This window comes from Pseudophryne corroboree, chromosome 3 (assembly GCF_028390025.1).
Source record: "Pseudophryne corroboree isolate aPseCor3 chromosome 3, aPseCor3.hap2, whole genome shotgun sequence".
Taxonomy (NCBI): domain Eukaryota; kingdom Metazoa; phylum Chordata; class Amphibia; order Anura; family Myobatrachidae; genus Pseudophryne; species Pseudophryne corroboree.
In genome coordinates this window covers 409,424,962-409,452,095 of record NC_086446.1, presented here as the reverse complement: position 1 = coordinate 409,452,095, position 27,134 = coordinate 409,424,962, and the positions used below count along the sequence as shown (strand labels likewise).

The 27,134-nt window shown below is 46.0% G+C and overlaps 1 protein-coding gene across 4 annotated transcripts in view; it reads left to right on the top strand.

Moving 5' to 3' along the window:
• Positions 1–27,134, top strand: part of RALGAPB (Ral GTPase activating protein non-catalytic subunit beta) — a 275,647-nt gene that overhangs the window by 71,977 nt on the left and 176,536 nt on the right. For all 4 annotated transcript variants that reach the window (XM_063960194.1, XM_063960193.1, XM_063960196.1 and 1 more), the window contains exons 4-7: positions 18,193–18,356; positions 26,032–26,218; positions 26,404–26,535; positions 26,765–26,943. In XM_063960194.1, the coding sequence (XP_063816264.1) occupies positions 18,193–18,356; positions 26,032–26,218; positions 26,404–26,535; positions 26,765–26,943 (662 nt within the window). The remainder of the gene's footprint in view (positions 1–18,192; positions 18,357–26,031; positions 26,219–26,403; positions 26,536–26,764; positions 26,944–27,134) is intronic.

Genomic DNA, 27,134 nt, shown 5'->3' with positions numbered 1-27,134 from the left:
TTAGCACCTCTTGAGATAGTGCTAAACCCATCTCTAGCTGTTCTCTGGACCTTGCCCTTATTAGGAGATCGTCCAAGTATGGGATAATTAATACGCCTTTTCTTCGGAGAAGAAATATTATCTCGGCCATTACCTTTGTAAAGACCCGAGGTGCCGTGGACAAACCAAACGGCAGCGTCTGAAACTGATAGTGACAGTTTTGTACAACGAACCTGAGGTACCCCTGGTGTGAGGGGTAATTGGAACGTGGAGATACGCATCCTTGATGTCCAAGGATACCATAAAGTCCCCTTCTTCCAGGTTCGCTATCACTGCTCTGAGTGACTCCATCTTGAACTTGAACTTCTTTATGTACAGGTTCAAGGACTTCAGATTTAGAATAGGCCTTACCGAGCCATCCGGCTTCGGTACCACAAAAAGAGTGGAATAATACCCCTTCCCTTGTTGTAGAAGAGGTACCTTGACTATCACCTGCTGAGAATACAGCTTGTGAATGGCTTCCAAAACCGTCTCCCTTTCTGAGGGGGACGTTGGTAAAGCAGACTTCAGGAAACGGCGAGGTGGCTCTGTCTCTAATTTCAACCTGTACCCCTGAGATATTATCTGCAGGATCCAGGGATTTACCTGCGAGTGAGCCCACTGCGCGCTGTAATTCTTGAGACGACCGCCTACCGCCCCCGAGTCCGCTTGCGAAGCCCCAGCGTCATGCTGAGGCTTTTGTAGAAGCCGGGGAGGGCTTCTGTTCCTGGGAAGGAGCTGCCTGTTGCTGTCTCTTCCCTCGTCCTCTGCCTCGTGGCAGATATGAATAGCCCTTTGCTCTCTTATTTTTAAAGGAACGAAAGGGCTGCGGTTGAAAGGTCGGTGCCTTTTTCTGTTGGGGAGTGACTTGAGGTAGAAAGGTGGATTTCCCGGCCGTAGCCGTGGCCACCAAATCCGATAGACCGACCCCAAATAACTCCTCTACGCATCGCCTGTCCACTGTCGTGTCCATAAAGCTCTTCTGGCCGAAATGGACATAGCACTTACCCGTGATGCCAGTGTGCAGATATCTCTCTGTGCATCACGCATATAAAGAAATGCAGCCTTTATTTGTGCTAACGACAGTAAAATATTGTCCCTGTCCAGGGTATCAATATTTTCGATCAGGGACTCTGACCAAACTACCCCAGCACTGCACATCCAGGCAGTCGCAATAGCTGGTCGTAGTATAACACCTGCATGTGTGTATATACCTTTTTGGATATTTTCCATCCTCCTATCTGATGGATCTTTAAGTGCGGCCGTCTCAGGAGAGGGTAACGCCACTTGTTTTGATAAGCGTGTTAGCGCTTTGTCCACCCTAGGAGGTGTTTCCCAGCGCTCCCTAACCTCTGGCGGGAAAGGGTATAAAGCCAATAACTTCTTTGAAATTAGCAGTTTTTTATCGGGGCACCCCACGCTTCATCACACACGTCATTTAATTCTTCTGATTCGGTAAAAACTACTGGTAGTTTTTTCACACCCCACATAATACCCTGTTTAGTGGTACCTGTAGTATCAGCTAAATGTAACATCTCCTTTATTGCCAAAATCATATAACGTGTGGCCCTACTGGAAAATACGGTTGATTCGTCACCTTCACCACCGGAATCAGTGCCTGTGTCTGGGTCTGTGTCGACCGACTGAGGCAAGGGGCGTTTTACAGCCCCTGACGGTGTTTGAGGCGCCTGGACAGGCACTAATTGAGTGTCCGGCCGCCTCATGTCGGCAAACGACTACTTAAGCGAGTTGACGCTATCCCGTAATTCCACAAATAAAGGCATCCATTCTGGTGTCGACCCCCTAGGAGGTGACATCCTCATATTTGGCAATTGCTCCGCCTCCACACCAATAACGTCCTCATACATGTCGACACACACGTACCGACACACAGCAGACACACAGGGAATGCTCTATACGAAGACAGGACCCACTAGCCCTTTGGGGAGACAGAGGGAGAGTCTGCCAGCACACACCAAAAAGCGCTATATATGACAGGGATAGCCTTATGATTAAGTGCTCCCTTATAGCTGCTTTTATATTAATATATTGCCATTTATTTTGCCCCCCCTCTCTGTTATACCCTGTTTCTGTAGTGCAGTGCAGGGGAGAGACCTGGGAGCCTTCCTGACCAGCGGAGCTGTGACAGAAAATGGCGCCGTGTGCTGAGGAGATAGGCCCCGCCCCTTTTTCGGCGGGCTCGTCTCCCGCTATTTAGTACATTTAGGCAGGGGTAAATATCTCCATATAGCCTCTGGGGCTATATGTGAGGTATTTTTAGCCTTTTTAAAGGTTTTCATTTGCCTCCCAGGGCGCCCCCCCCCAGCGCCCTGCACCCTCAGTGACTGCCGTGTGAAGTGTGCTGAGAGGAAAATGGCGCACAGCTGCAGTGCTGTGCGCTACCTTAAGAAGACTGCAGGAGTCTTCAGCCGCCGATTCTGGACCTCTTCTTGCTTCAGCATCTGTGAGGGGGCCGGCGGCGTGGCTCCGGTGACCATCCAGGCTGTACCTGTGATCGTCCCTCTGGAGCTTCATGTCCAGTAGCCAAGAAGCCAATCCATCCTGCACGCAGGTGAGTTCACTTCTTCTCCCCTCTGTCCCTCGTTGCAGTGATCCTGTTGCCAGCAGGAATCACTGTAAAATAAAAAACCTAAGCTAAACTCTCTAAGCAGCTCTTTATGAGAGCCACCTAGAATTGCACCCTTCTCGGCCGGGCACAAAATCTAACTGGAGTCTGGAGGAGGGTCATAGGGGGAGGAGCCAGTACACACCACCTGACCTGTAAAAGCTTTACTTTTGTGCCCTGTCTCCTGCGGAGCCGCTATTCCCCATGGTCCTTTCAGGAACCCCAGCATCCACTTAGGACGATAGAGAAAATACATTCTTAACATATAATATATGTGTGTTTTATGTTTGTGTATGTATGTATATATATATATATGTATGTATATATATATATATATGTATGTATATATATATATATATATATATATATATACACACACACACACACTGCTCAAAAAAATAAAGGGAACACTTAAACAACACAATGTAACTCCAAGTCAATCACACTTCTGTGAAGTCAAACTGTCCACTTATGAAGCAACACTGATTGACAATCCATTTCACATGCTGTTGTGTAAATGGAATAGACAACAGGTGGACATTATAGGCAATTAGCAAGACACCCCCAATAAAGGAGTTGTTCTGTAGGTGGTGACCACAGACCACTTCTGAGCACTTATGCTTTCTGGCTGATGTTTTGGTCACTTTTGAAAGCTGGCGGTGCTTTCACTCTAGTGGTAGCATGAGACGGAGTCTACAACCCACACAAGTGACTCAGGTAGTGCAGCTCATCCAGGATGGCACATCAATGCGAGCTGTGGCAAGAAGGTTTGCTGTGTCTGTCAGCGTAGTGTCCAGAGCATGGAGGCGCTACCAGGAGACAGGCCAGTACATCAGGAGACGTGGAGGAGGCCGTAGGTGGGCAACAACCCAGAAGCAGGACCGCTACCTCCGCCTTTGTGCAAGGAGGAACAGGAGGAGCACTGCCAGAGCCCTGCAAAATGATCTCCAGCAAGCTACAAATGTGCATGTGTCTACTCAAACGATCAGAAACAGACTCCATGAGTGTGGTATGAGGGCCCGACATCCACAGGTGGGGGTTGTGCTTACAGCCCAACACCGTGCAGGACGTTTGGCATTTGCCAGAGAACACCAAGATTGCCAAATTCGCCACTGGCGCCCTGTGCTCTTCACAGATGAAAGCAGGTTTTCACTGAGCACGTGACAGACGTGACAGAGTCTGGAGACGCCAAGGAGAACGTTCTGCTGCCTGCAACATCCTTCAGCATGACCGGTTTGGTAGTGGGTCAGTAATGGTGTGGGGTGGCATTTCTTTGGGGGGCCGCACAGTCCTCCATGTGCTCACCAGAGGTAGCCTGACTTCCATTAGGTACCGAGATGAGATCCTCAGACCCCTTGTGAGACCATATGCTGGTGCGGTTGGCCCTGGGTTCCTCCTAATGCAAGACAATGCTAGACCTCATGTGGCTGGAGTGTGTCAGCAGTTCCTGCAAGACGAAGGCATTGATGCTATGGACTGGCCTGCCCGTTCCCCAGACCTGAATACAATTGAGCACATCTGGGACATCATGTCTCGCTCCATCCACCAACGCCACGTTGCACCACAGACTGTCCAGGAGTTGGTGGATGCTTTAGTCCAGGTCTGGGAGGAGATCCCTCAGGAGACCATCTGCCACCTCATCAGGAGCATGCCCAGGCGTTGTAGGGAGGTCATACAGGCACGTGGAGGCCACACGCACTACTGAGCCTCATTTTGACTTGTTTTAAGGACATTACATCAAAGTTGGATCAGCCTGTAGTGTGTTTTTCCACTTTAATTTTGAGTGTGACTCCAAATCCAGACCTCCATGGGTTAATAAATTTGATTTCCATTGATAATTGTTGTGTGATTTTGTTGTCAGCACATTCAACTATCTAAAGAACAAAGTATTTAATTAGAATTTCTCTATCGTCCTAGTGGATGCTGGGGTTCCTGAAAGGACCATGGGGAATAGCGGCTCCGCAGGAGACAGGGCACAAAAAGTAAAGCTTTTCCAGATCAGGTGGTGTGCACTGGCTCCTCCCCCTATGACCCTCCTCCAGACTCCAGTTAGATTTTTGTGCCCGGCCGAGAAGGGTGCAATTCTAGGTGGCTCTCATAAAGAGCTGCTTAGAGAAAGTTTAGCTTAGGTTTTTTATTTTACAGTGATTCCTGCTGGCAACAGGATCACTGCAACGAGGGACAGAGGGGAGAAGAAGTGAACTCACCTGCGTGCAGGATGGATTGGCTTCTTGGCTACTGGACATCAGCTCCAGAGGGACGATCACAGGTACAGCCTGGATGGTCACCGGAGCCGCGCCGCCGGCCCCCTTGCAGATGCTGAAGTAAGAAGAGGTCCAGAATCGGCGGCTGAAGACTCCTGCAGTCTTCTAAAGGTAGCGCACAGCACTGCAGCTGTGCGCCATTTTCCTCTCAGCACACTTCACACGCAGTCACTGAGGGTGCAGGGCGCTGGGGGGGGGCGCCCTGGGAGGCAAATGAAAACCTATTAAAAGGCTAAAAATACCTCACATATAGCCCCCAGAGGCTATATGGAGATATTTAACCCCTGCCTGGATTCACAAAATAGCGGGAGACGAGCCCGCCGGAAAAGGGGCGGGGCCTATCTCCTCAGCACACGGCGCCATTTCCTCTCACAGCTCCGCTGGTCAGGACGGCTCCCAGGTCTCTCCCCTGCACTGCACTACAGAAACAGGGTAAAACAGAGAGGGGGGGCAAATTTAATGGCAATATTTTGATATATATAAAGCAGCTATAAGGGAGCACTTATTATAAGGCTATCCCTGTCATATATAGCGCTTTTTTGGTGTGTGCTGGCAGACTCTCCCTCTGTCTCCCCAAAGGGCTAGTGGGTCCTGTCTTCGTGTAGAGCATTCCCTGTGTGTCTGCTGTGTGTCGGTACGTGTGTGTCGACATGTATGAGGACGATATTGGTGTGGAGGCGGAGCAATTGCCAAATATGGGGATGTCACCTCCTAGGGGGTCGACACCAGAATGGATGCCTTTATTTGTGGAATTACGGGATAGCGTCAACTCGCTTAAGCAGTCGTTTGACGACATGAGGCGGCCGGACAATCAATTAGTGCCTGTCCAGGCGCCTCAAACACCGTCAGGGGCTGTGAAACGCCCTTTGCCTCAGTCGGTCGACACAGACCCAGACACAGGCACTGATTCCAGTGGTGACGGTGACGAATCAACCGTATTTTCCAGTAGGGCCACACGTTATATGATTTTGGCAATGAAGGAGGCGTTACATTTAGCTGATACTACAGGTACCACTAAACAGGGTATTATGTGGGGTGTGAAAAAACTACCTATAGTTTTTCCTGAATCAGAAGAATTAAATGACGTGTGTGATGAAGCGTGGGTTGCCCCTGATAAAAAGCTGATAATTTCAAAGAAATTATTGGCATTATACCCTTTCCCGCCAGAGGTTAGGGAGCGCTGGGAAACACCTCCTAGGGTGGACAAGGCGCTAACACGCTTATCTAAACAAGTGGCGTTACCCTCTCCTGAGACGGCCGCACTTAAAGATCCATCAGATAGGAGGATGGAAAATATCCAAAAAAGTATATACACACATGCAGGTGTTATACTACGACCAGCTATAGCGACTGCCTGGATGTGCAGTGCTGGGGTAGTTTGGTCAGAGTCCCTGATTGAAAATATTGATACCCTGGACAGGGACAATATTTTACTGTCGTTAGAACAAATAAAGGATGCATTTCTTTATATGCGTGATGCACAGAGGGATATCTGCACACTGGCATCACGGGTAAGTGCTATGTCCATTTCGGCCAGAAGAGCTTTATGGACGCGACAGTGGACAGGCGATGCGGATTCAAAACGGCATATGGAAGTTTTGCCGTATAAAGGGGAGGAGTTATTTGGAGTCGGTCTATCAGATTTGGTGGCCACGGCTACAGCCGGGAAATCCACCTTTCTACCTCAAGTCACTCCCCAACAGAAAAAGGCACCGACTTTTCAACCGCAGCCCTTTCGTTCCTTTAAAAATAAGAGAGCAAAGGGCTATTCATATCTGCCACGAGGCAGAGGTCGAGGGAAGAGACAGCAACAGGCAGCTCCTTCCCAGGAACAGAAGCCCTCCCCGGCTTCTACAAAAGCCTCAGCATGACGCTGGGGCTTCTCAAGCGGACTCGGGGACGGTGGGCGGTCGTCTCAAAAATTACAGCGCGCAGTGGGCTCACTCGCAGGTAGATCCCTGGATCCTGCAGATAATATCTCAGGGGTACAGGTTGGAATTAGAGACAGATCCACCTCGCCGTTTCCTGAAGTCTGCTTTACCAACGTCCCCCTCCGAAAGGGAGACGGTTTTGGAAGCCATTCACAAGCTGTACTCTCAGCAGGTGATAGTCAAGGTACCTCTTCTACAACAAGGGAAGGGGTATTATTCCACTCTATTTGTGGTACCGAAGCCGGATGGCTCGGTAAGGCCTATTCTAAATCTGAAGTCCTTGAACCTGTACATAAAGAAGTTCAAGTTCAAGATGGAGTCACTCAGAGCAGTGATAGCGAACCTGGAAGAAATTTACCCCTCACACCAGGGGTACCTCAGGTTCGTTGTACAAAACTGTCACTATCAGTTTCAGACGCTGCCGTTTGGTTTGTCCACGGCACCTCGGGTCTTTACAAAGGTAATGGCCGAGATGATGATTCTTCTTCGAAGAAAAGGCGTATTAATTATCCCATACTTGGACGATCTCCTAATAAGGGCAAGGTCCAGAGAACAGCTAGAGATGGGATTAGCACTATCTCAAGAGGTGCTAAAGCAGCACGGATGGATTCTGAATATTCCAAAATCCCAATTAATGCCGACAACTCGTCTGCTGTTCCTAGGGATGATTCTGGACACGGTTCAGAAAAAGGTTTTTCTTCCCGAGGAAAAAGCCAAGGAGTTATCCGACCTGGTCAGGAACCTCCTAAAACCAGGAAAGGTGTCTGTACATCAATGCACAAGAGTCCTGGGAAAAATGGTGGCTTTTTACGAAGCAATTCCATTCGGCAGATTCCATGCAAGAATTTTCCAAAGGGATCTGTTGGACAGATGGTCAGGGTCGCATCTTCAGATGCACCTGCGGATAACCCTGTCTCCAAGGACAAGGGTATCTCTTCTGTGGTGGTTGCAGAGGGCTCATCTATTGGAGGGCCGCAGATTCGGCATACAGGATTGGATCCTGGTGACCACGGACGCCAGCCTGAGAGGCTGGGGAGCAGTCACACAAGGAAGAAACTTCCAGGGAGTGTGGTCGAGCCTGGAAAAGTCTCTTCACATAAACATTCTGGAACCAAGAGCAATCTACAATGCTCTAAGCCAGGCGGAACCTCTGCTTCAAGGAAGACCGGTGTTGATCCAGTCGGACAACATCACGGCAGTCGCCCATGTAAACAGACAGGGCGGCACAAGAAGCAGGAGTGCAATGGCAGAAGCTGCCAGGATCCTTCGCTGGGCGGAGAATCACGTGATAGCACTGTCAGCAGTGTTCATCCCGGGCGTGGACAACTGGGAAGCAGACTTCCTCAGCAGACACGATCTTCACCCGGGAGAGTGGGGACTTCATCCAGAAGTTTTCCACATGCTAATAAACCGTTGGGAAAGACCAATGGTGGACATGATGGCGTCTCGCCTCAACAAAAAACTGGACAGGTATTGCGCCAGGTCAAGAGATCCGCAGGCAATAGCTGTGGACGCGCTGGTAACACCTTGGGTGTACCAGTCGGTGTATGTGTTTCCTCCTCTGCCTCTCATACCAAAGGTATTGAGAATCATACGGCAAAGCGGAGTAAGAACGATACTAGTGGCTCCGGATTGGCCAAGAAGGTCTTGGTACCCGGAACTTCAAGAGATGGTCACGGACGATCCGTGGCCTCTACCTCTGAGAAGGGACCTGCTTCAACAGGGTCCCTGCCTCTTTCAAGACTTACCGCGGCTGCGTTTGACGGCATGGCGGTTGAACGCCAGATCCTAAAAGGAAAAGGCATTCCAGAAGAAGTCATTCCTACCTTGATTAAGGCAAGAAAGGAAGTCACCGCGAAGCATTATCACCGCATTTGGCGGAAATATGTTGCGTGGTGCGAGGATCGGAGTGCTCCGACGGAGGAATTTCAACTGGGTCGTTTCCTACATTTCCTGCAATCAGGATTGTCTATGGGTCTCAAATTGGGATCTATTAAGGTTCAAATTTCGGCCCTGTCAATATTCTTCCAAAAAGAATTGGCCTCAGTCCCTGAGGTCCAGACTTTTGTCAAAGGAGTACTGCATATACAGCCTCCTGTGGTGCCTCCGGTGGCACCGTGGGATCTAAATGTAGTTTTAGATTTCCTCAAATCCCATTGGTTTGAACCACTAAAAAATGTGGATTTGAAATATCTCACATGGAAAGTGACTATGTTACTGGCCCTGGCTTCCGCCAGGAGAGTATCTGAACTGGCGGCTTTATCTTATAAAAGCCCTTATTTAATTTTCCATTCGGATAGGGCAGAGCTGCGGACGCGTCCGCATTTTCTCCCTAAGGTGGTATCAGCGTTTCACCTGAACCAGCCTATTGTAGTGCCTGCGGCTACAAGCGACTTGGAGGACTCCAAGTTGTTGGACGTTGTCAGAGCTTTAAAAATATACATTTCAAGGACGGCTGGAGTCAGAAAATCTGACTCGCTGTTTATACTGTATGCACCCAACAAGTTGGGTGCGCCTGCTTCTAAGCAGTCGATTGCTCGTTGGATTTGTAACACAATTCAACTTGCACATTCTGTGGCAGGCCTGCCACAGCCTAAATCTGTTAAGGCCCATTCCACAAGGAAGGTGGGCTCATCTTGGGCGGCTGCCCGAGGGGTCTCGGCATTACAACTCTGCCGAGCAGCTACGTGGTCAGGGGAGAACACGTTTGTAAAATTCTACAAATTTGATACCCTGGCAAAAGAGGACCTGGAGTTCTCTCATTCGGTGCTGCAGAGTCATCCGCACTCTCCCGCCCGTTTGGGAGCTTTGGTATAATCCCCATGGTCCTTTCAGGAACCCCAGCATCCACTAGGACGATAGAGAAAATAAGAATTTACTTACCGATAATTCTATTTCTCGGAGTCCGTAGTGGATGCTGGGCGCCCATCCCAAGTGCGGATTATCTGCAATACTTGTACATAGTTATTGTTAACTAATTCGGGTTATTGTTAGGGAGCCATCTTTCAGAGGCTCCTCTGTTATCATACTGTTAACTGGGTTTAGATCACAAGTTGTACGGTGTGATTGGTGTGGCTGGTATGAGTCTTACCCGGGATTCAAAATCCTCCCTTATTGTGTACGCTCGTCCAGGCACAGTACCTAACTGGAGTCTGGAGGAGGGTCATAGGGGGAGGAGCCAGTGCACACCACCTGATCTGGAAAAGCTTTACTTTTTGTGCCCTGTCTCCTGCGGAGCCGCTATTCCCCATGGTCCTTTCAGGAACCCCAGCATCCACTACGGACTCCGAGAAATAGAATTATCGGTAAGTAAATTCTTATTATTTCATTCATTCTGATCTAGGATGTGTTTTATAGTGTTCCCTTGATTTTTTTGAGCAGTATGTGTGTGTGTATATATATATATATATATATATATATATATATATATATATATATATATATATATATATATATATATATATATATATATATATATATATATATATATATATTATTATGCACGCACAGATTAGGGCAGCACACCTTTTAGATAATAACGGCTCCGGTGCCAGCTGCAGATCCTCGCTGGCCAGGAATCCAATATAAGTACAGCAAGTCCAGCGGCACCCGGATGAAGAAATACACAATCATGCAGGCATATACAATGTAATGCAACGTTTCGATGTACTTTACATCGTCTTCAGGCATAAAACAAACAATAAACAAAAAGTGCTCACCTTATATCCCCACCATGTGCAGAACGCCACCAGCGGCATCCATAACCAGGAAGCATGGCACCCACGAATTACGTCATCTCCCACAGTCCGTTGCCACGGAAACCGCCGCTGATAAAAACAAATATACAGTGGCAGAGGCTAAATCAGTAATGCAAATCAGCAGCATAAAGCATAAATAATATTGAAGAGGCGCATTACATTGTAACATATAAGCAATGTATACTTGCAACAGAGGTAATGTATATTATATAAATACATGGAGACAATAATTTTCGTTCAGTCCACGTGGTGTAAGTGTACCCAATCGATTGAATCCAACTAGATTCACACTTTAATAATTTAAGTGAGCAATTACCATCCGTAGAGATAAAGGTACATGATCTATGATCATATATCTGAGGTTAGCCATATTATGGCCAGCCTTAGCAAAGTGCCGTGCAACTGGGTGTTCACTCTGACCAGATTCAATCGCAGCACGAATGGTGGAACGATGTGCCGCCATTCGTTCGCGTAAAGTTCTATCGACTTTATCGTCATAATACAGTCCGCAAGGACATCTGATGAAATAGATAATGTATTTTGTTGTGCAAGTAACCTTACGTTTAATAAAAAACTTTTTTCCACTGTAAGGGTGGCAGAAGCTATCACCAGCTATAAGATATCGACACGTAACACAGTTGATACACTTACAGTATAACACCCATTCCGTCGACTTAGAAAATGTTGTGTAGTTGGTACACTAGACATGTTGGTGAAATCAGTCTTAAAGACCCAGTCACGAATATTGCGTCCCCTGGTGTAACAGGGCATGAGCGTCTTATCCTTTAAATTAAGATCATCATCAGAGCTCACAGTGGGCCATAATTGTTTAGATACAGATTTAATAACACTACTAGAAGTATTAAAGTGACCCAGGGCATGTGGTTATCAAGGGTATCCCTCTTAGTAGAATGCAAGAGTATTTCTCGGTCTTCTCAATGCTTTTTGTTTAGCTGACAATAGAGTAGGTAAAGACTATCCTCTTGCCAAAAATTTCTCAATCATTATATCAATCTGTACTACAGCATCCTCTCTATCACTACAAATTCGACAAGCTCTGAGGAATTGAGAAAAAGGAAGCCCATATTTGAGTGGTTTAGGGTGAATCTACTGGAATATAACAGTGTGTCCCGCCACCTGAGAGAGGTGGTGATAGATTACTTACTCAAGAGAAGAGAGAGTGAATGGATTCGTAGACTTGATAGAGTCCAACCGAAAGGGCTGAACGAGAACAATTCCTATAATATCTTTCTTTGAGTAATAATTTTCTCTTAGTAATGTAGTTTCTCTTACGTCCTAGAGGATGCTGGGGACTCCGTACGGACCATGGGGTATAGACGGGCTCCGCAGGAGACATGGGCACCTAAAAGAACTTTCTAGTATGGTGTGTACTGGCTCCTCCCTCTATGCCCCTCCTCCAGACCTCAGTTAGATCTTGTGCCCAGAGGAGATAGGGTGCATTACAGGGAGCTCTCCTGAGTTTTCTGTAAAAATAATTTTGTTAGGTTTTTTTATTTTCAGGGAGCTCTGCTGGCAACAGACTCCCTGCATCGTGGGACTGAAGGGAGAGAAGCAGACCCACTTCTTAAGAGTTTAAGAGCTCTGTTCTTAGGCTACTGGACACCATTAGCTCCAGAGGGAGTCGGAACACAGGTCTCACCCCTGGGGTTCATCCCGGAGCCGCGCCGCCATCCTCAAAGATGCCGGAAAAAAGAAGCCGGCTGAGTATAGAAGACGTCAGGCGGCAGAAGACTTCAGATCTTCATGACGTAAGCGCGCAGCAGGAAGCTCACACACTTACACACACACTGAGCACTGATGGGTGCAGGGCGCAGGGGGGGCGCCCTGGGCAGCAATAAACCTCGTTTTGGGCATTAAAGCATGTAGTAAACTACAGATCCCCGCCATTTTTTCAAATTTACGAGCGGGACCGAAGCCTGCCGCGTGAGGGGGCGGAGCTTGATCACTCAGCACTAACCAGCGCCATTTTCTCCACAGAGGCTGCAGAGAACGCTGGCTCCCCGGACTCTCCCCTGCTGAGTATCAGAGGGCTGAAAAAAAGAGATGGGGGCACATATTTGGCGCAGTGAGTGGGGGCAACGTGTAAATTCAGCCCGGCACTCCTGTTGGTGGAAGTGATGGTTGCCCAGGTGCCCTCAGTATGAAGTTGAAATACAAGAAAATAATCCGCGGCACTCAGGGTCTTATGAAACGGCAATGTTTGTATTTAAAACATCAATGAAATAAACATCAACGTTTCGGGGAATTTAACCCCTTTGTCACACATCTTGACAAAGGGGTTAAATTCCCCGAAACGTTGATGTTTATTTCATTGATGTTTTAAATACAAACATTGCCGTTTCATAAGACCCTGAGTGCCGCAGATTATTTTCTTGTGTATATATATATATATATATATATATATATATATATATATATATATATATATATATATATATATATATATAGACAAGAATAGCCGGCACTCTCTCCTAGTGTAAAATAATGCCTTGGTGCCTCCCAAGCTGGTTTGGCAAGCGGATACAAAGTGGGAAATGGTGGCACTCACAGGACTTGTTCCAATAATAAATGACACAGCGGTCAAGAATCAAAAGTCAACTTTTGATTCTTGACCGCTGTGTCATTTATTATTGGAACAAGTCCTGTGAGTGCCACCATTTCCCACTATATATATATATATATATATATATATATATATATATAAAATATATATATATATATAATATATATATATATATATATATATATATATAATTATATATACCAGGTTATCTTCCAGACCCTAATGAGGGTCTCAAATAGAGGGCACTCACCAATCAGTTTCCATAGATGAGTATGCTGCTCTCTGGCGTGCTGAACAGATGTCTCCTGTGGTGGTCTTGAGAAAGGCTCTGCGAAGCCGGAACGTCGACACGTATGTGATGACTTCAATGGTCTAAATAAATCTTTTTATCTATGGAAACTGATTGGTGAGTGCCCTCTATTTGAGACCCTCATTAGGGTCTGGAAGATAACCTGGTATATGTGGAGCTTTATATAGGCCTCCTTGAGGTGCACCCCATTGATGACTGTGATATAGCTGGGAGTGCGGACATCTACAATGCAATATATATATATATATATATATATATATATATATATATATATACATGCGCTATCTGAGTTTTTTTACCCTGGCGCTGGTGTGTGCTGGCATACTCTCTCTCTTTCTCTCCAAAGGGCCTGCTTTGGGGAATTGTCCCCTCATAGCTATATCCCTGTGTGTGTGGGGTGTTTGAAACGGAAGACTTATCCAAAGAGGAGGTGGAACAGATGAGTGGTGTGTCTCAATCGGCGGTGCCGACTCAGGATTGGATGGATATGTGGCATATGTTAAATGCTAGTGTAGCTTCACTGCATAAAAGGCTGGACAAAGCAGAGTCCAGCGCGTCGGCAGGTAATCAATCTGCGGATTGTGCCGACTCACAGGACCCGTCGGGGTCTCAGAAACGTCCCTTCTCACAAATAAGGGACACAGATACCGACAAGGACTCTGATTCCAGTGTCGACTATGATGAAGCAAAATTGCACCCCAGGGTGACAAAGTATTTAGTGCATGATTATTGCAATAAAAGATGTCTTACGTATCACCGATGAGCCCTCGGTACCCGACACGAGGATACACATGTTTAAGGGAAAGAAACAGGTTATAAACTTTCCTCCTTCACATGAAATTAATGAGTTATGTGAAAAAGCATGGGAAACTCCAGATAAGAAGCTGCAGATTCCCAAAAGGGTTCTTATGGCGTACCCTTTCCCTACACAGGACAGGGTACGTTCCCCTGAGCCAACAGGGAAAAGGGTATTATTCAACCCTATTTGTGGTTCCGAAGCCGGATGGTTCGATCAGGCCCATTTTAAACCTAAAAAACCTTAACCTGTACCTGAAAAGATTCAAATTCAAGATGGAATCTCTCCGAGCGGTGACAGCCTGCCTGGAAGGGGGGGATTTCATGGTGTCACTGGACATAAAGGATGCTTACCTTAATGTCCCCATATATCCCTCTCATCAGGAGTTCCTGAGATTCGCGGTACAGGATTGTCATTATCAGTTTCAGACGTTGCCGTTGGGCTGTCCACGACCCCGAGGATTTTCACCAAGTTAATGGCGGAAATGATGGTGATCCTGCGCAAGCAAGGAGTCACAGTTATCCCATACTTAGACGATCTCCTGATAAAAGCGAGATCAAGAGAGCGATTACTGGAGAACGTGTCACTCTCTCAAAGAGTGCTTCAGCAACATGGGTGGATTCTCAATCTACCAAAGTCACAGTTGGTTCCGACAACTCGACTAGCGTTACTAGGCATGATACTGGACATGGAACAAAAGAAAGTTTTCCTCCCGTTGGAAAAAGTCCAGGACCTCCAGAACATGGTCCAAGAACTACTAAAGCCAAAAAGAGTGTCAGCTCATCAATGCACTCGGGTTCTGGGGAAAATGGTGGCAACTTACGAGGCCATTCCCTTCGGCAGGTTCCATGCAAGGACGTTTCAATGGGATCTTCTGGACAAATGGTCCGGGTCCCATCTACAATTACATCAAAAAATAACACTGTCCCCCAGGGCCAGGGTGTCTCTTCTATGGTGGCTGCAGAGTGCTCACCTTCTAGAGGGTCGCAGGTTCGGCATTCAGGACTGGATCCTGGTAACCACGGACGCAAGCCTCCGAGGATGGGGAGCAGTCACCCAAGGAAGACATTTTCAGGGACTGTGGTTAGACCAGGAGTCCTGTCTACACATCAACGTGTTGGAGCTAAGGGCCATATACAACGGCCTTCGACAAGCGGAGAATCTTCTTCGCAACCTACCGGTTCTGATTCAATCAGACAATGTCACAGCAGTAGCTCATGTGAACCGCCAAGGCGGGACAAGAAGCAGAGTCGCGATGGCGGAAGCCACCAGGATTCTTCGCTGGGCGGAAAATCATGTAAGCGCTCTGTCAGCTGTCTTCATTCCGGGAGTGGACAACTGGGAAGCAGACTTCCTCAGCAGACACGATATCCATCCAGGAGAGTGGGGACTTCAGCAAGAAGTCTTTGCAGAGATAACGACTCTCTGGGGAGTTTCTCAAATAGACATGATGGCGTCACGCCTCAACTAGAAGCTTCGGAGGTATTGTGCCAGATCCCGGGACCCTCAGGCAATAGCAGTAGACGCTCTGGTAACGCCATGGGTGTTCCAGTCGGTCTATGTGTTTCCTCCTCTTCCTCTCATCACAAAAGTGTTGAGGATCATAAGACAAAAAAGAGTACAGACAATACTCATTGTTCCAGACTGGCCTCGAAGGGCCTGGTACTCAGATCTTCAGGAGATGCTCACGGAAGAGCCCTGGCCTCTTCCTCTAAGGGAAGACCTGTTACAGCAGGAGCTCTGCATGTTCCAAGACTTACCGCGGTTACGTTTGACGGCATGGCGGTTGAACGCCGGATCCTAGCGGAGAAGGGTATTCCGGAGGAAGGTCATACCTACTCTTATAAATGCTAGGAAGGAGGTGACGGCAAAACATTATCACCGTATCTGGCGGAAATATGTCTCTTGGTGTGAAACCAAGAATGCTCCTACGGAAGATTTCCATCTGGGTCGTTTAATCCACTTCCTACAGACAGGAGTGGATATGGGCCTAAATTTAGGCTCTTTTAAAGTACAGATTTCTGCCTTGTCAATATTCTTTCAGAAGGAATTGGCTTCTCTCCCAGAAGTCCAGACGTTTGTAAAAGGAGTACTGCACATACAGCCTCCTTTTGTGCCCCCAGTGGCACCATGGGACCTGAACGTGGTGTTGCAGTTCCTTAAATCACACTGGTTTGAACCCCTTAAAACGGTGGAGTTGAAATTTCTCACCTGGAAGGTGGTCATGTTGTTAGCCTTGGCATCTGCGAGGCGTGTGTCAGAATTGGCGGCCTTGTCTTACAAGAGCCCTTACTTGATTTTTAATTTGGATAGAGCGGAATTGAGGACTCGTCCTCAATTTTTACCTAAGGTGGTGTCTTCGTTTCATATGAACCAACCTATAGTTGTGCCTGTGGCTACGAGTGACTTGGAGGATTCCATGTCCCTGGATGTAGTCGGGGCCTTAAAAATTTATGTAGCCAGGACGGCTAGAATTAGGAAAACAGATGCATTGTTTGTCCTGTATGCTGCCAACAAGATTGGCGCGCCTGCTTCGAAGCAGACTATTGCTTGCTGGATCTGTAACACGAGTCAGCAGGCTTATGTTACGGCTGGATTGCCGTTACCGCATTCAGTAAAGGCCCATTCCACTAGGAAGGTGGGCTCTTCTTGGGCGGCTGCCCGAGGCGTCTCGGCATTACAGCTTTGCCGAGCAGCAACTTGGTCGGGGTCAAACACTTTTGCTAAATTCTACAAGTTTGATACCCTGGCTGATGAGGACCTAGCGTTTGCTCAGCCGGTGCACAGAGTCATCCGCACTCTCCCGCCCAATTGGGAGCTTTGGTATAAACCTCATGGTCCTTACAGAGTCCCCAGCATCCTCTAGGACGTAAGAGAAAATAAGATTTTAAACCTACCGGTAAATCTTTTTCTCCTAGTCCGTAGAGGATGCTGGGCGCCCGTCCCAGTGCAGAAAATCTGCAAGACTTGTATATAGTTATTGCTTACATAAGGGTTATGTTACAGTTAGAATCGGTCTACGACCGATACTGTTGTTTTGTTCATACTGTTAACTGGTTATGTGTATTCCAGGTTATATGGTATGATTGGTGTGGGCTAGTTTGAATCTTGCCCTTAGATTAACAAAATCCTTTCCTCGTATTGTCCATCTCCTCTGGGCACAGTTCTCTAACTGAGGTCTGGAAGAGGGGCATAGAGGGAGGAGCCAGTGCACACCATACTAGAAAGTTCTTTTAGGTGCCCATGTCTCCTGCGGAGCCCGTCTATACCCCATGGTCCTTACGGAGTCCCCAGCATCCTCTACGGACTAGGAGAAAAAGATTTACCGGTAGGTTTAAAATCTTATTATTTCTATCATTGCTAGTGAACATATTAATTATCTATATAAATGGTGATTTAATAATTTTCACCTCAATACGCCCCCTCCATCTAATTACTGCTAGTGAAAATAATATCTGTACGAGTTTTCCTTATGTACATAATTGATGACTAGGAGTGTCTTTTCGACAGACGCCAGTTTTCGACTTCAATTGAATATACCCCTATATGTAGCGAAAACATGCAATAGCAGACAGTTTATTTTATTAATTTGTTTTTAGAAGAGTGGATAGTTTTACAATAAACAGTAGCTAGTTGTGTTTATTCTTTAGTAGCTATTCCAGTTAATGTCTCTAAAATCTGATGTGTAAGGGAACCACCTATTTCTACCAAACTTTAATACCCTATTTTCTACAGTAAAAAAATAGACATTTTTGGTGATTAATTACTGTAATTATTCAGGTAGTAGTATTTGCCAGCATACTGGTTTCCTTGTAGCTGTTTTAGGGATTTTTTTTTTACTATAGAAAGTCATATGCAAAATGATTGTAGTAAAGGCATTGAAAGATGAATTGGTTTACTTGCAGGCAGGAGCAGGTAGTCAACCAAATCCGGCTGTGCCAGCAGGTGTTGCGTTCTGTCCAGAAGCTGGCACGAGACTCTACGACTATGGCTCGGGAGACGTGGGAGGTTCTGCTGCTCTTCCTACTACAGATTAATGACACGCTCCTTGCAGCTCCAACTGTGGCGGGTTAGTCGTTTATTACTCTTTTCCCCACTCTGTAACTTATATCTTAAATAACGCAAGTATTTGTACTGATAGGTTAACTTCTATTCATTCAACTACTGTATTTAGTATTTTTATAATATAGTGCTACAGCGTGATACAGTTAGATTCATATACAGTATATTTAGATACTGTCACAATTTAAATCGTTTTGGCTCTATACGTCACCACAATTGATTTGAAATTAAACAATTGAGATGCAATTGAAGTGAATACTTTCAGCTTTAATTCAAGGGGTTGAACAAAATTATTGTATGAAATGTTTAGGAATTGCAACTTTTTTTTTTTAATCAAGTGTTTGTTTGTTTTTATTGCTTTTCAAGAACATCAAAAACATTCAAATAAACAATTTCAATATCATATTCGTGCTCTCCATGTATTGCCCTCAGTAGTTAACTGTATTGTGCAGTATAAAGGCATAATTATATATCAACCGCATAGCCATGAAGTAGTACAGCTATCTGAAGGCAGAGAGTAATAAAAGTTTTAATCTATGATACCCAGCAGTTAAATAGAATTGCAACCATTTTAATGTACAGTCCCATTTTCAGGGGCTCAAATGTTAATTTGTAATACTTTGTCCAAAACACTTTTCAGGCAATGAATGAGCGAAGTCTTGAACCCATGGACATCACCAAATGCTGGGTTTCCTCCTTTGTTATTCTTTGCCAGAACTTTACTGCAGCTGTCTTCCGTTGTTGTTATGGCCTTTTGTTTTGTCTTCAGCATGTGAAATGCATGCTTGTTTGCAGAGCCGTAACTAGACTCTTTGGTGCCCTGTGCCAGTGAAATAATTTCCATGCTAATAGGGCATTCTTTTTTATGGTGCAGGTGCATGTTGTCCACTCAGGTGTACATGTGTATAACTTCTTTTCTTTTAATTATATAGTTTAAAAAATAAAAATGTTGTGGTTTTATAAACCCTGAAGACTAATATAAAAACATTTTTTGTTTAATTATCTTGCATTAGTTTATCATAATTTCTCTAACGTCCTAAGTGGATGCTGGGACTCCGTAAGGACCATGGGGAATAGCGGCTCCGCAGGAGACTGGGCACAAAAGTAAAAGCTTGAACTAGCTGGTGTGCACTGGCTCCTCCCCCTATGACCCTCCTCCAAGCCTCAGTTAGATTTTTGTGCCCGAACGAGAAGGGTGCAGGCTAGGTGGCTCTCCTGAGCTGCTTAGAGTAAAAGTTTATTTTAGGTTTTTTATTTTCAGTGAGTCCTGCTGGCAACAGGCTCACTGCATCGTGGGACTAAGGGGAGAAGAAACGAACTCACCTGCGTGCAGAGTGGATTGGGTTTCTTAGGCTACTGGACATTAGCTCCAGAGGGACGATCACAGGTTCAGCCTGGATGGGTCCCGGAGCCGCGCCGCCGGCCCCCTTACAGAGCCAGAAGAACGAAGAGGTCCGGTGAAATCGGCGGCAGAAGACGTTCCTGTCTTCAACTAAGGTAGCGCACAGCACTGCAGCTGTGCGCCATTGCTCTCAGCACACTTCACACTCCGGTCACTGAGGGTGCAGGGCGCTGGGGGGGAGCGCCCTGAGACGCAATAAAAAACAGAAATACCTTAGGATGGCAAAAGAAATACATCACATATAGCTCCTGGGCTATATGGATGTATTTAACCCCTGCCAGTTTTCCAGAAAAAAGCGGGAGATAAGGCCGTCGTGAAGGGCGGAGCCTATCTCCTCAGCACACAAGCGCCATTTTCACTCACAGTTCCGCTGGAAGGACGGCTCCCTGACTCTCCCCTGCAGTCCCTACAGAATCAGGGTAAAAACGAGAGAGGGGGGGCACTATTGGCAGCTAAATTAATAACAGCAGCTATAAAAGGGAGTAACACTTATATAAGGTTATCCCTATAGATATATATAGCGCTCTGGTGTGTGCTGGCAAACTCTCCCTCTGTCTCCCCAAAGGGCTAGTGGGGTCCTGTCCTCTATCAGAGCATTCCCTGTGTGTGTGCTGGGTGTCGGTACGATTGTGTCGACATGTATGAGGAGGAAAATGATGTGGAAGCAGAGCAATTGCCTGTATTAGTGATGTCACCCCCTAGGGAGTCGACACCTGACTGGATGGTTGTATTTAAAGAACTACGTGACAATGTCAGCACTTTACAAAAAACTGTTGACGACATGAGACAGCCGACAAATCAATTAGTGCCTGTCCAGGCGTCTCAGACACCGTCAGGGGCGATAAAACGCCCGTTACCTCAGTGGGTCGACACAGACCCAGACACGGATACTGAGTCCAGTGTCGACGGTGAGGAGACAAACGTAATGTCCAGTAGGGCCACACGTTACATGATCACGGCAGTGAAGGAGGCATTGAACATTTCTGACACTACATGTACCACAAAGAAGGGTATTATGTGGGGAGTGAAAAAACTACCAGTAGCTTTTCCTGAGTCAGATGAATTAAATGAGGTGTGTGATAAAGCGTGGGTTTCCCCCGATAAAAAAGTGCTAATTTCTAATAAATTATTGGCACTATACCCTTTCCCGCCAGAGGTTAGGGCGCGTTGGGAAACACCCCCTAGAGTAGATAAAGCGCTCACACGTTTATCTAAACAAGTAGCGTTACCGTCTCCTGATACGTCCGCCCTCAAAGAACCAGCGGATAGAAGGCTGGAAAATATCCTGAAGGGTATATACACACATACTGGTGTTATACTGCGACCAGCAATCGCATCAGCCTGGATGTGCAGTGCTGGAGTTGCGTGGTCGGATTCCCTGACTGAAAATATTGATACCCTGGATAGGGACAGTATATTACTAACTATAGAGCATTTGAAGGATGCATTACTATATATGCGTGATGCACAGAGGGATATTTGCACCCTGGCATCAAGAGTGAGTGCTATGTCCATTTCTGCCAGAAGAGCGTTATGGACGCGACAGTGGTCAGGGGATGCGGATTCCAAACGACATATGGAAGTATTGCCGTTTAAAGGGGAGGAGTTATTTGGGGCCGGTCTATCGGACCTGGTGGCAACGGCCGGAAAGTCCACCTTTTTACCCCAGGTCACCTCTCAGCAGAAAAAGACACCGTCTTTTCAAACTCAGTCCTTTCGTTCCCATAAGTACAGGCGGGCAAAAGGCCACTCATTTCTGCCCCGGGACAGAGGAAGAGGAAAAAGACTGCACCAGGCAGCCTCTTCCCAGGAGCAGAAGCCCTCCTCTGCTTCTGCCAAGTCTTCAGCATGACGCTGGGGCTTTACAAGCGGACTCGGACACGGTGGGGGCCCGTCTCAAAAATTTCAACGCGCAGTGGGCTCACTCGCAAGTGGACCCCTGGATTCTGCAGGTAGTATCACAAGGGTACAAACTGGAATTCGAGACGTCTCCCCCTCGCCGGTTCCTGAAGTCTGCTCTACCAAAGTCTCCCTCCGACAGGGAGGCAGTTTTGGAAGCCATTCACAAGCTGTATTCCCAGCAGGTGATAATCAAGGTACCTCTCCTACAACATGGAAAGGGGTATTATTCCACGCTGTTTGTGGTACCGAAGCCGGACGGCTCGGTGAGACCAATTTTAAATCTAAAATCCTTGAACACTTACATAAAGAGGTTCAAATTCAAGATGGAGTCACTCAGAGCAGCGATAGCAAACCTGGAAGAAGGGGACTATATGGTGTCTCTGGACATAAAAGATGCTTATCTCCACGTCCCAATCTACCCTTCTCACCAAGGGTACCTCAGGTTTGTAGTACAAAACTGTCATTATCAGTTTCAGACGCTGCCGTTTGGATTGTCCACGGCACCTCGGGTCTTTACCAAGGTAATGGCCGAAATGATGATTCTTCTTCGAAGAAAAGGCGTTTTAATTATCCCTTACTTGGACAATCTCCTGATAAGGGCAAGGTCCAGGGAACAGTTAGAAGTCGGAGTAGCACTATCTCAGTTAGTGTTACGTCAGCACGGGTGGATTCTAAATATTCCAAAATCGCAGCTGATTCCAACGACACGTCTCCTGTTCCTAGGAATGATTCTGGACACAGTCCAGAAAAAGGTGTTTCTCCCAGAGGAGAAGGCCAGGGAGTTATCCGAGCTAGTCAGGAATCTCCTAAAACCAGGCCAGGTGTCAGTGCATCAGTGCACGAGGGTCCTGGGAAAAATGGTGGCTTCTTACGAAGCGATTCCATTCGGAAGATTCCATGCAAGAACGTTTCAGTGGGATCTTCTGGACAAATGGTACGGATGCCAGCCTGAGAGGCTGGGGAGCAGTCACACAGGGACAAAATTTCCAGGGCTTGTGGTCAAGCATGGAAACATCTCTTCATATAAACATTCTGGAACTAAGGGCCATTTACAATGCCCTAAGTCAAGCAAAACCCCTGCTTCAGGGTCAGGCGGTATTGATCCAATCGGACAACATCACGTCAGTCGCCCACGTAAACAGACAGGGCGGCACGAGAAGCAGGAGGGCGATGGCAGAAGCTGCAAGGATTCTTCGCTGGGCGGAGAATCATGTGATAGCACTGTCAGCAGTGTTCATTCCGGGAGTGGACAACTGGGAAGCGGACTTCCTCAGCAGACACGACCTTCACCCGGGGGAGTGGGGACTTCATCCAGAAGTCTTCCACATGATTGTGAACCGTTGGGAAAAACCAAAGGTGGACATGATGGCGTCCCGTCTCAACAAAAAACTAGACAGATATTGCGCCAGGTCAAGGGACCCTCAGGCAATAGCGGTGGACGCTCTGGTAACACCATGGGTGTACCAGTCAGTGTATGTGTTCCCTCCTCTGCCTCTCATACCAAAAGTACTGAGAATCATAAAAAGGAGAGGAGTAAGAACTATACTCGTGGTTCCGGATTGGCCAAGAAGGACTTGGTACCCGGAACTTCAAGAGATGCTCACGGAGGACCCGTGGCCTCTACCTCTAAGAAAGGACCTGCTCCAGCAGGGACCTTGTCTGTTCCAAGACTTACCGCGGCTGCGTTTGACGGCATGGCGGTTGAACGCCGGATCCTGAAGGAAAAAGGCATTCCAGAAGAAGTCATCCCTACCCTGATAAAGGCCAGGAAGGATGTAACCGCGAAACATTATCACCGCATTTGGCGAAAATATGTTGCGTGGTGTGAGGCCAAAGAGGCCCCTACAGAGGAATTTCAACTGGGTCGCTTCCTACATTTCCTGCAAACAGGACTGTCTATGGGCCTAAAATTAGGGTCCATTAAGGTTCAAATTTCGGCCCTGTCGATTTTCTTCCAAAAAGAACTGGCTTCAGTGCCTGAAGTCCAGACGTTTGTCAAAGGGGTACTGCATATACAGCCTCCTTTTGTGCCCCCGGTGGCACCTTGGGATCTCAATGTGGTTTTGGGGTTCCTAAAATCACATTGGTTTGAACCACTCACCACTGTGGAATTAAAATATCTCACATGGAAGGTGGTAATGCTGTTAGCCCTGGCTTCTGCCAGGCGTGTCTCAGAATTGGCGGCTTTATCTTATAAAAGCCCTTACCTGATTTTTCACACGGATAGGGCAGAATTGAGGACTCGTCCTCAATTTCTCCCAAAGGTGGTTTCAGCATTTCACGTGAACCAGCCTATTGTGGTGCCTGCGGCTACTAGGGACTTGGAGGACTCCAAGTTACTGGACGTAGTCAGGGCCCTGAAAATATGTATTTCCAGGACGGCTGGAGTCAGGAAATCTGACTCGCTGTTTATCCTGTATGCACCCAACAAGCTGGGTGCTCCTGCTTCTAAGCAGACTATTGCTCGTTGGATTTGTAGTACAATTCAGCTTGCACATTCTGTGGCAGGCCTGCCACAGCCAAAATCTGTAAAAGCCCATTCCACAAGGAAAGTGGGCTCATCTTGGGCGGCTGCCCGAGGGGTCTCGGCTTTACAACTTTGCCGAGCAGCTACTTGGTCAGGGGCAAACACGTTTGCTAAATTCTACAAATTTGATACCCTGGCTGAGGAGGACCTGGAGTTCTCTCATTCGGTGCTGCAGAGTCATCCGCACTCTCCCGCCCGTTTGGGAGCTTTGGTATAATCCCCATGGTCCTTACGGAGTCCCAGCATCCACTTAGGACGTTAGAGAAAATAAGAATTTACTTACCGATAATTCTATTTCTCATAGTCCGTAGTGGATGCTGGGCGCCCATCCCAAGTGCGGATTGTCTGCAATACTTGTATATAGTTATTGTTACAAAATTCGGGTTATTATTGTTGTGAGCCATCTTTTCAGAGGCTCCTTCGTTTATCATACTGTTAACTGGGTTCAGATCACAGGTTGTACGGTGTGATTGGTGTGGCTGGTATGAGTCTTACCCGGGATTCAATATCCTTCCTTATTATGTACGCTCGTCCGGGCACAGTATCCTAACTGAGGCTTGGAGGAGGGTCATAGGGGGAGGAGCCAGTGCACACCAGCTAGTTCAAGCTTTTACTTTTGTGCCCAGTCTCCTGCGGAGCCGCTATTCCCCATGGTCCTTACGGAGTCCCAGCATCCACTACGGACTATGAGAAATAGAATTATCGGTAAGTAAATTCTTATTTAATTCATGAAAGTGTTAATCTGCGTTTCCTCTGTCGGGTTATCCCACACCAAATAAACACAGGGTTTCAAATTGACAGTTGCAAATTATATTGAAATTTGGTATATTAATTGATGCCTTGAGTGTATAGAACTTCAAAATGTTAGGCTGATATGTACACTGGTATATATGGATCCTCTCAAACTTTTTTTAAATTTTGAAAAAAAAAAGTTAAACATCACAAGAAAGACTATTAAAGAGGTTTGAAATGAGACCGTGCCAAACTCTCTCTCTCTCTATTGGGTGAGCTGCAAATGCAGTTAAAAACATTACCAGCAATTTTTTTTTTGTTAAATAATTGCAGCTTTGAAGGCTTTTTTTTTTTTTTCTGGAAACATACTGTGCTGTATATATCATATGAAAGCCCATAAAATGAGGTTTTAAATGATATCTTGCCCCAAACTCTAGTTAGGTGAGCTGCAAGTGAAATTTAAAGAAAATGTTGATAGCACGTTTTTCTTTCAAAGGGGCATATAACTTCAAAACCAGTGTACATATCAGCCTAAAATTTAGAGGATTTTACACCCATCACAGTATTTATTATTCCAAATGTAATTGAATTTAGAGATTGTAAGGTAGAATTTATTTTTTTTTTTAGAAAACTGTGTTGATTTTAATGTAGAATTAAAATACCATGGAAAAGATTCTGCAATCATCCACCACTGTTGTCTTCCATTGACATCCAGGACTTTTTGTGTTTGCTGAGTTATTTTTTCCTCAATGTACCAAACTGTTTCTTTTGGGGGGTTTTAGTTACTGCTCCTAATTACTTTTAGTCCTTTGAAAAGATCATGCTACATGTTAAACAGCTGTAATTCCTAAACCCTTCCTCCAATTTGGATGTGAATACTCTCAATTTAACTTTTAAAATCATAGTCAAAATAACTGTAACTTGACTATGTTTTGGTAAACTTCTAAAATAATTTGTGTCAATTGTCCAAATATAGATATATGAACCTAATTGTATATAGGAAGTGTGTGTGTGTGGAGAGTCTTGAGATGACGCTTGCAGTCTGTCTTCTTTAGTCAAATGTGAGAATACATGAGTATATTACTTTGCAATATGTTTTGTTCTCTGACCTCTCTTCAGGAGGTATTGCAGAGAGCCTAGCCGACAAACTAATAGGAGTCCTGTTTGAAGTCTGGTTTTTGGCCTGTACCCGCTGCTTCCCAACACCACCCTACTGGAAGACAGCCAAAGAAATGGTGGCTAATTGGAGACACCACCCAGCTGTGGTAGAACAGTGGAGTAAAGCCATTTGTGCTCTGACATCCAGGTAATAATCTTTGAGATGATCCTATTGAAGACACAAGCAATATGGTTGTAGAATAAATACTTCACATGCATTTGTACTGTTAATGGTAATAGTAGTCCTAAGTTGTGCACTGTAAATGCCAAAATGCTTGCTAATATTAAAACAGAATATGCTTATTTAAGCTTCTCATTTCATTGTCTTTCCAGACTGCTACGGTTTACTTACGGCCCTTCATTTCCTCCCTTTAAAGTTCCGGAAGAAGATGCTAGTTTGATATCAGCTGAAATGGATAATGAATGTGTGACACAAACCTGGTTCCGATTTCTACACATGCTAAGGTCTAATACGGAATACTAAAGTTTTCCATAAATGTGTATGGGCCACAATATTGGTCAGCTAGTTCATAAAAAAGAAGACCTAATACATCCTGCAATATTATTTTCAATAACTTCCATGTTGTAGTTATGAAGGTCTTTCTATTTTAATTTTAACAAACTGGTTTATGGCATGATGCATCTGCCTATAGGGCTTTCTCTAATCATTTACAGTGTCTTGTTTCTGTTGTAGTAACCCTGTGGACCTAAGTAACCCAAGCATTATTGGAACAACCCCAAACTTTCAGGAACAGTTTCTAAATGTGAGTGGGCTTCCCCAGGAAATCAGTCAGTACTCCTGTCTCAGACAGCTGCCTCAGATCTTTTTCCGTGCCATGCGTGGAGTCAGCTGCCTAGTGGATGCGTTTTTAGGTAATTCTGATATCTTGTATATATTAGACACAGTATCCTGTCTTGATTTTAATATCACACAAAATAAAGAGTAGAATAAAATCCTTATAATGTAGCTCACCTTTTAAACCAAAAATAGTTGTATTTAATTGAGCATAGCCTTTTCTCCTTTTTTTACATAAAAGTTGTCTACCATTCTAAAGGAGTTTTGG